We start from the raw sequence: 9787 nt of genomic DNA on the forward strand, positions 1-9787 counted from the left end.
ATTTTAATGGATCATATCATTAAACGGATTGTACACGAGTAAATGTTTTTTTTTTATTGCATATCTCTAACATTAGAGCAAATTTAAAAATACTTTGACGATTTGGAACATCATATTCTTCATAGTCTGCCTAAAAACATAACTTGAGGGCGCCACAATCTTAATTGATATTGCAACACTTTTCATTAACGTCAACACTAATAAGCAAAATGTCATTTATAGATTAAATCCAGTATTTTAAACTTATTCTACGCTAATCCTATACATAAAGTAGAATTCTATACGGTATAAATCGGTATATGAACAGATTAAATTATCACAAACTCAAAAATTAGAAAGAAAACTAAAAGTAGAATAAAATACTTTGACAACTCGATGATAAATCAATATTGACATCAATGCTATGGCGAGGGTTTACATTTTTCTGACCAGATTATTTGTGTGCAATTATATTATTTCATTCTAAATATTTTTTATTATGATAATAGAAGGAGATTACAGTACGTTCAATTTGGCATTCAGGAAATGGATTCCAGAATGCAACATACAACAGAATTTCAGCTTTTCACGTTTTTCTGGTCTAATACAACCTTTTTAGATAAAATATCATAGTTTTTTTGTATCTAGAAGATTAAATTAAAACCACTGACCGCTGAAATAAAATTCGAAAATGTCAAATTAATATATGACATTGCCACTTATATTGATAACGATTTTTTATTGTCTCCTATAGAGTCGAATTTATACAGTAATGGCATTACCTTGGCATATCCCTTTGGAATCGCTTCCAAAATTGAAAAAAGGCGGTGTTAAGGAATCCCTGTTAAAACATTATTGCTCAATTAATGTACATGAAAATCCTTGTGAAGAGCTTAAAACGGGTCTTATGTGCGATATCGGTTATAGCAATAAAGAGTCTAGTACAATTCAAAAACTAATAGCTGCAGGAATGACCGTGGCTCATCTTAATATTAGGGAACTAGAACCTGAAGCATGTGGACAGATAATACAAAGTATTAGACAAGCTGTTTATAATTACAGCACAGAACTGCAGTACGTTCATCCTTTAGCACTTATAATCGATGTCAGGGGACCGGATATAGTCTCGGGGGACTTAAAAGGAGGACCTCATACAACAGTTGAGATTATACAAAATGAAACGATTCGACTAACGACGGATGCAACATGGCGTGAATGCGGCACTGCGGATTGTTTGTATATTGGATATGACCATCTAACTGATTTACAGGTTAATGATATAGTTTTTATTGACAGTTTAACTGCTAATAAAATTAAATTGATTGTATCTGAAGTTGGTGATGATTCTATAGAATGTTCGGTAGTTACTGGTGGAACGATTGGACCCAAAATGGCAGTACAAATTTCTCAAGTTCCACGGGAAATCCCTAATTTAAATAAAAAGGAAAGTTTAGAATCCATATCCCATAGTGACATATCTCAGCAGAACTTCGAACAACTAGAAGAACAAATAAAATGGGCAGTTTCTTCTGATATAGATGCAGTTTTACTGCCAAATACTCAGAGCGGCAATGATATTCGGCATATCCGAAACATTTTATCTAATAAAGGAAATCATATTTTGGTTTTCGCTTCTATTGACACCGTCCAAGGATTAGATAATATTGATGATATTCTAACCGAAGCTGACGGAATATATTTGGATAGAAGTATTCTAAGCACCGATCTGCCCGTTGAAAAAATTTTTATAGCTCAGAAAATAATCATGGCTAAATGTAATAATCTTGGTAAACCGTGTATTAGTAAAGCTGTAATCAATGAACAAATACCTACGTTGTGTGTTTCTGATATAGCTAATTTAGTTTTAGATGGTGCAGATGTTATTGCTCTTGAGTTACATTACGATTCGCCATTAAGGAAATTTGCACCAGCTTATGATGCTGTACGTATGGCTGAGCATTGTTTAGCAGCTGCAGCTGTTATATGTCGACACGCAGAGAGGATTATATGGAAACCACACATATATGGAAATTTTGAACTCATGCAAAGTCCTTTAGAAGAACCAACTAAAGCAATTTGCGTTGGAGCTGTTGAGCTTGCTTTACGATCACAAGCAGTTATAATTATTTGCTTAACAAACTCCGGTAGAACAGCTAGAATTTTATCCCACGTTAAACCACCTTGTCCCATTATTGCTGTTACCAGGACTTGTCATACGTCGAGACAACTGCGTTTTTTTAAAGGCATAAGGACAATACATTATTTTGAAGAAGCAAAAGCTGCATGGGATTCTGAAGTTGAAAATCGGGTGAGAGCAGCTCTAGACTATTGTAAAATTAAACGTTTGGTAGAGGCTGGTGATGCTTACGTCGTTGTTGCTGGTTCACGTCGTAATGTGGGGTACTGCGATTCGGTACGATTATTATATGCAAGCGTCCGCAATAGAATTAGTGTACCATAGATTTAATAATTTGTATGACGTTTTGATGCAATTTTTACCTCTTATCTTGTTATGTTTCTTCTTTGAATTAAAGAAACTTCAGCTAGTTTTTTTATTTACTTCAAACTACGTTTAAAAATTGGTTTTAAGCAATTTGTTAAGAAAAAGTTGGATTATTAGAAAATGATTTAAATTCTATCGTGTCCCACAAGTACCACAATGAAGAAGATACAAGAAATGTATGATACAATGCCGCATAGAGCAAGTTTATCATTAGCACCTTTGAATAAAATCCATCTGAAACAATGATCTACTGAAGTCAGGTCACGAATATTTTTTTATAATTATTGTCCTAAAATAATATTTCAATATGGTCACCATGGTCAGAGATGGAATAATGGTACAGGTATTGAGGTCTCGCACGTCTTCAATTTTTCAACAAGAGCTCTATCCTGTTCTAGTAGTACATCTATGGACTATAGCGGACATTTATGCATCAAAGTGCCCGTGTGCCATTTATGGCACGCGTGTCAATCAAATCAAAAAAGACTCCGCCATTAACGTCAGAGTCGCGATGTCATATGGGGTTGTCATTTCAGGGGTCTGAATTTCAAACAAATAAAAGAAAACCAGTACGCCAATCGCAAGTTTTTGTATTAATAAGGTTTTACCTGTAGCAACAAATAGTATTGCTTTAACATGTTGATAATAAATTATTATTAATATTTAGAAATATTTTGAAGGTAAATATTTTAACTGCATTGCATTACATCAATTGCTTATTTTTATACAAACAACAAAAAGATTGATATCTGGCAACTCTAAGTCACTGTTAGAAAGGAAAATATCGGACACTTGTAGCCCTCTCACGGTTTCAATTTAGTTTTGCGTGCAACAAGACTCTTACGCTGTCCCCATAAGGTTTTGTTTTCTTTATTTTAACTGTAAGATGTACAGGTAGAACTCATCCCTGTTCTATAGTACTTCCATGGACATACTAGTTTGTCTAAATAAGATTAGATTATTTTGATAAACGACGCATATAAAGTTTCAATTCAAAAAAATTCAATTTCTATGACGGTAAATGCATACTTAATAGATAGGTATCGTAGTGACGAACAAACACAACATAGCGAACAATTTTCAACTATCGATATTCGGTTTAAATAATTATCGAACTCAACTTAAATTATTATTTTCTTATTCACTAATTTAGAGGACATTTCTAGTATTGATTACAGTGTAAATAATTTAGCGATGGCAGAAGTAATAGCGAAATCCAATTCGATTACGTACGACTGCAGTAGTAATAAACATTTATTTACTCTCATTATTTGTCATGGTCAATATTAATTTGAAAAAACAGCGTTTTTTTTATAAGTTTTAACTATAAATCTATCGATTCCAACTTCTATTAGATTAAAAATCGAAAATCGATATAATTCACGACAGATTTTACTCGACCACCCCTACTAAATTTGAGAAGTATTGTCAAACTATAAAGTTAAAAACTTACCCTGGCTCGGATATGTATATTTAATATTGTAATTATTTAATATTTTTGAATTTGCGGTCATGTCTTTGTGTTAAAGTTGAACTGTGTGTTATGATGGCAGTAGTAAATTAGTATAATTTAGGAACTCCTGTTTAAAATTTTTGAGCCATGAAACCGGTATTTTGTACTATATAAATTTTCTCGAATATTTTTGTACTATATAATTATTATATTTTGCCTAGAACTTCGGACTTTTTAAACGATGTCTCTAGAAGTCACAATCAAGGAAATATGCGGAAATTTGTGTTCAAATAAAGTTACTGAGAGAAAACGAAGTGTGGAAACTTTAAAAGATTATCTTACTAGAAATGCAGTCCCAGATTTGCTTTCTGATAATACACGAAAAAAAGCTGGCTTTGGTTGGAATGATTTATTTGATAGTATTACTGACTATTTGTTGAAGGTGAGTTTTGATTATCATAAAATAAACAAGTAAACACACAGATTTTTAATTGTAAAATTAAAATCACAAGCCAATCATTTCCTCAAAGGTCTGCAGCTCAGGTCTGGTGTTGTAGATGTCCATGGGTGTTGTTGACCACCTCGGTGTTCTTGTCGTTTGTTTGCCCCATTTTATTATAAAAAAACCTGTAATCCTGTAGGTAAATCAATTTAAAGAAGACTTTTTCACACATAAAACAGTTATTCTTTATGTTTCATAAGTATATTATTGAAAATGAAATTTCTCAACTATGTTCTAATACAAATTTCTTTTCAAATATCTTTTGTAAACTAATTGTTGTCTACTATTTAAAAAAACAGACTCCCCAAACATTCATAATTAGCTATGAAAAAAATTTTGTTTCTATACTTAATTTTCGTTTTGTCTTTTATGAATTAAGTGAAAATTGTGATAAAATTAGCGGTTTAATTAAATTTAATCTACAAGTTTTATGTGTTGTTAAACTTATAGTACAATTTTAAGCGCTTTGTGCTTTCAGGAAGCAGAGAAATATGAATCTTCTAAAACTTTTCATACTGTAACATATCCATTATGTGTAAGCATACTCCATTTATGTGTCACTGGTTCAATTAAGGGTAATTATTGCAAATTAGTGGTATTATGCTTCATTAAGTTTTTTTTAATTCTGAAAATAATAAAATAAAATTTATTTAACTATTACTGTTTTTTAGGTAGAGCATATATAAAATGTGATAAGATTATAGAAGCAGCCTTGTTTGTATTAAGAAACAAATATTTAACAAATGCAATTGGTGATGCCTATCTCAGTTTATTACAGAAACATGTTCTATCATGCGAAAATTATGTTACTCTTATCACTCCTGGTACATGGGAAGGTAAATTTTTTGTTTGCATTTTTTTTGGGTTGCCTTTGATAATTCTGTTTCAATAATAAAAGATTGATAAATAGTTTTATCTGGATTTCTATAGTGCATTATTGAATATAAATAATTTCTTTACCCAAATTAGTGTGGATATATATTTTATTAGGATTCTTTATATACTCGTAACTTTCTAGAACGAAGCTTTCTTTTTCAGAGTTACTAGATGTTAGTATAGCAGGATGTCTAGACAAAATATCTAAATTGGATGATTTCACAAAGTTAAAGCTTCTATGGCTTGTTATAAAAAATGCTAAGGAATGTTGTCAGTTCTCATGTTCATTACGAAACAATTTGACTGACATTACTGAATATTTCCATAATATAAATAAAATAAATAGAAACAAAAAAACATTAGAAGTTGTATCTGATATTGTAGTGTTAATATTAGATGTGGTGAGTAGCAGTGTAGTCTAGTTTTTATGCTTATCAGTGTTTTACAAATAAATTTTTTGAAATGTTTTTTATTGTTTCAGTTGTATTTAGAAAACAGATTGAGTGTGTGCGAATTTATTGAAAAGAATTTACCTCTGATCTTTGAATTCTATGAACAAAATTTAGATGGTAAACAGAAGGTAAGATTCTAAATAAACTTAAATGTCTTTGTTTATAATTGCTCTTCATAAGAAAACATGTAAAGGAAAATTAAACCTTGTTTCAATTGTTCAGAGCTCAATATTTCTTGCGTTAAAATCTGCTTTGCTCTACCTTTCTGTCTGTTTGAATGGAACCTAATTTGCTTTTACTTGTATTTTTTTTCAGTCACATGTATTTAGCTTATTGCATACGTCAATAGCAATCCATCATCCACTAGGACGGATAGAGAATGAGGAATCAGCACTGGCACATGACTGGCAAGTGTGGAACACACGACTTCAAAGCATCATGGAATTGGTAACCAGTGAAATAAATTATATGCAAAAAAACCATAGAAACAGTAATGTCTCACTGTACACATGTACATTTTTTAATCAAGTTTCAGCGATTATGTTTTTCTTGGTAAGTAAATACTTGTGTATTATGTTTCATGTTATGTACTTACTGAAGGTTTTGACTATAGATACATATGTATAGAACGAAATGGTCTCTCATTCTCTTGACAAAAACAGAGATCTACAGTTAAAGCTTGACTAGAATTATAAAAAGTCTTACCATATTTTGGTGAAATATGGAACTAAGTGATTTGTGTATACACAAAAAGTATTATTATAAAGTAGGTGAAGCTCCCCCAGGGTTATTATATTTTTGGTTAGATTATAATTACCAATTACAAACTGTTTGTAGACTTTCAAAATGTCGGCACATGTAGATCTGAGTTGCGATGGTGAAAGAGCAGCAAAAAGACCACGCACAAATTTCAATATAAAACAAAAGTTTAAGGATTTAATTGGAGAGATCAAGCAAAATCATGTACCTTGGTAAGCTACATATTTAATGTTGCATCCTAAGTTCAATTGAATATGGTTATCCCTCTTAAAATTATATAAAGCTTCACAGGGAATATAAAAACCCTTACTGTATCGTGGAAAGTGTATTTACGCCTTAAATACTTTAAGTTTCAAATTAGATATCGGGGTTATAAATCGCATTGGATGTCTACAATCGATTTTATTTTAATTGTATGTCAATTGTTCTCTTATAATATATCATATACTTGACTTTGAATGACTATTTTAGGTTAGGAATAACGGAAATGTATGTGAAACATTTTGGATGTTCCTTATCAGCACATGATCATGAAATATTAATAAAGGCCCTAGAGGAATTTGTTAAGACCAGTAATATTAAAGAAATTTGGTGTATATTTGAATCTTTAACTTGTCAAGTATTGAAAAATTTGAATGAAGGTGCTTTTACTGGTTTCACAGAACATATAATTTCATTATGGACTACATGTGTAAGGTAAACTATATAAATTGTATATTTATAATTAATTAGATGTATATGAAATATGTTAAACAATGTAGCTTTTTATATTTCCATGGCAACACTCCATTTGTTATTATGTGTTGCCATTTAATATGTTATTCTTCCGTAACATGATGTGTTGCAATTAAATATAAAACTGTTTCCAGAAATTCAACAAATAATTCATCTCATAAAGCAATACATGGTGTACTTCAAACAATTTTGTCATTGAATATCTTGGATTATAAGGACATTAAGCCATTATTACTATTGTACTATGAAAAAGGGATGCCCGTCAGTAACAGCAGTGTACAAACTTTAAACATGTTATTTAAAAAATTTTACAGTAAATGTTGTTCTAACAATGGCCGTACTAAATGTTTCAAATGGTTCATAAATGGTCAAGTAACCCAACTAGATATGGATACAGTAAGAGAGTTATTTTTAACTTTATTGTTAAACGATAATGTTAATAATAACGTTAAAAGATCTGGTTGCATAGAAAATGAAACTCTTTATCATATTTTATTCAAAACGGTCCACAAAAGTATTTTATATGCAGACTTTGAATTACAAATAACAGAACCGGAACCGAACAATAAAGCTATTCAACAAGCCTTAGAAATAAATGAAGAGATGAATTACCAAGTAGTAGAATGTTTGCAAGAAAGACTTTTAGAATCCAATGAGAAGATGGAAAAAGGAAATTTTGATCTAGTTGATTGTTTCAAAATATTAAAAGTAACACTAACATACTTAGATATTGCACTAAAACATAATTATCATAAAGTAATATCTGAACAAATATATGATAATTTTAAAAGCATTCTCAAAACTGCATACACAATGGCAATAAAGATATTGAAAAGTGGAGTACAGATAAGTGAAAAGAATGCTCTACTTAAAGCATTACAAGTGATATTAGAGGAATATGATACAGTATTAAATAATGATGTGAGAACGTGTATTGATAATGATTTCTTTCATTGCATTACTGGTATTCTGCATAGCGATGTTCCTGCCGACGACGATGAGAGCGACCTTGAAATGTGTCACAATGTATTAAAGAATAATTGCATATTTTTCTTAGCAGCATACTGTAAAAAGAATTTAAACTACAGAGACGAACTTCTAGAATTGATTCTTAATCCAGAGTTATACAATTTCTCATCTCAATTGGATGTTGAATTTGCATTAAAATGCATAAGGTTCTTAAACCAATCTGATATTAAAGACAGTCCTATAGGTAAGATTTTAATAAGTTAGAGTTGCTTAGTGTACAATTAGTAGCAAATTTATTTTCAAATAGTATGCTTTAGGGACTATTAAAAAATTTGTATCCGACAGTTATATATTTTTTGTAACTTCCAGAATCAACATTTGTATTAATGCAATCAATGTGCAAAGATTTGTTTCGTAAGTCAACAGCGACTGCAAGCATTCTACAGACGTTGTTAATTATAATAGACAGAGTTTGGCAGCATGGCGATAACTTGCGTCGAAATTGTCTTATAATGGTCAAAAGTTATTTGCATAGATGCGAAAATATGTTCTACCCACCTGAAGTTGCCGCGCTCGTGTATCAATGTGTCACTAAAATTATTATACTTAATAACAAAGATGTCAACCCTATTGAATTAACTTTTAAAGATGTTATAATTTACAAAATAAAGGGAAATATTCACTCTCTACGTCTGTATTGTGGATATTTAATAAATGAAATGAAAGAAGCATTCAACGAAGAAGACGTATTTTCCTGTTTACTAAATATAAAGGATTTATTTACGGTTGCAGTAAGTATTCCTAATTTTTTTTTAATCTTATCTGACTAAATTACTTTTCCTATTTCTACACATATGGTCACCCTAACTTAGGGTAGGCTCTGAGCAGATAGTGAGCTGGGATGATGGGTCATAGTAATAATTTATTTAATATTTCTTTTAGCTATCAAATGAAAAGGACACAATTTTAAAGGACGAACTAAGTAACAGAACTGCATCTCTACTGCATACTTATTATCTTTTGGCGATTCATAAACCTTCAAAGATACACCAAATAGTGCAAGAAATTATTTTTCTACAACAGGAAAAATCACTGAATAAACCAATTGTCAAGAAAGTATTAAATATTATTATCAATAAAGTAACACAAAAAAGTCTTGATAATTATCTTGATCAGAATATACTATGTTTATTAGAATATTGGCTCGAAAAGAAGTTGCCCTTGGACAATTTGCCTGTGTCTTTATTCAACTTTGAGAGTGATTTGTTTTACAAAAAATATATGAATTGGTTGGTATCCGCCGACATACTTTGGCGTCATCAGGGTAATGTACAAAAAAGCGATATGATGAAAAAATTTAAACAAATGCAATCTGAGGAATCAATTTTGGAGGTAATTAGGTAGTATTTATTGGAAATAAATACCAAACGTATCTAAACAATTTTACTTATAAGGCTTCTTAAATATATCACAGACTTTTTAAATATAGAGAAATTTATTATCAATTTAAACACTTACCAAACTCATAGAAAGTAGATTTCAGTATTATCTAGTGAAAT

The 9787-nt window shown here is 30.6% G+C and overlaps 2 protein-coding genes across 3 annotated transcripts in view; both read left to right on the forward strand.

Annotated features, from left to right (window-relative positions):
- The first annotated feature begins 659 nt into the window (after nt 1-659).
- LOC106099724 (pyruvate kinase-like) lies at nt 660-2526 on the forward strand. 2 transcript variants are annotated; one of them, XM_013278351.1, is made up of 2 exons: nt 660-1766; nt 1842-2526. In XM_013278351.1, exons 1-2 carry the CDS (start codon nt 752-754, stop codon nt 2438-2440), a joined length of 1614 nt encoding a protein of 537 aa, XP_013133805.1. In that variant the 5' UTR covers nt 660-751; the 3' UTR covers nt 2441-2526. The 2 variants fall into 2 exon arrangements, with proteins under 2 accessions (XP_013133805.1, XP_013133806.1); XM_013278352.1 differs by having other exon boundaries at nt 1848-2526.
- Nucleotides 2527-3806: 1280 nt separating this feature from the next.
- LOC106099445 overlaps nt 3807-9787 on the forward strand; it is a gene marked incomplete at its 3' end in the record, with an annotated part of 10603 nt that continues 4622 nt past the window's right edge. The window contains exons 1-11 of the mRNA XM_013278003.1: nt 3807-4377; nt 4916-5012; nt 5109-5273; nt 5476-5714; nt 5795-5893; nt 6081-6317; nt 6603-6736; nt 6996-7220; nt 7394-8472; nt 8598-9019; nt 9171-9620. Coding sequence (XP_013133457.1) covers nt 4177-4377; nt 4916-5012; nt 5109-5273; nt 5476-5714; nt 5795-5893; nt 6081-6317; nt 6603-6736; nt 6996-7220; nt 7394-8472; nt 8598-9019; nt 9171-9620 — 3348 coding nt within the window. The remainder of the gene's footprint in view (nt 4378-4915; nt 5013-5108; nt 5274-5475; nt 5715-5794; nt 5894-6080; nt 6318-6602; nt 6737-6995; nt 7221-7393; nt 8473-8597; nt 9020-9170; nt 9621-9787) is intronic.

This window comes from Papilio polytes, unplaced genomic scaffold (genome assembly GCF_000836215.1).
Source record: "Papilio polytes unplaced genomic scaffold, Ppol_1.0 DF824102.1, whole genome shotgun sequence".
NCBI lineage: Eukaryota > Metazoa > Arthropoda > Insecta > Lepidoptera > Papilionidae > Papilio > Papilio polytes.

Excerpts from the sequence above, each read along its gene's own strand:
- LOC106099724 (XM_013278351.1), top strand. The coding sequence starts at position 752 with ATGGCATTACCTTGGCATATCCCTTTGGAATCGCTTCCAAAATTGAAA. Across the intron at positions 1,767-1,841 it reads GGCTAAATGTAATAATCTTG|TTTTAGATGGTGCAGATGTT; the intron begins GTAAACCGTGTA and ends TAGCTAATTTAG.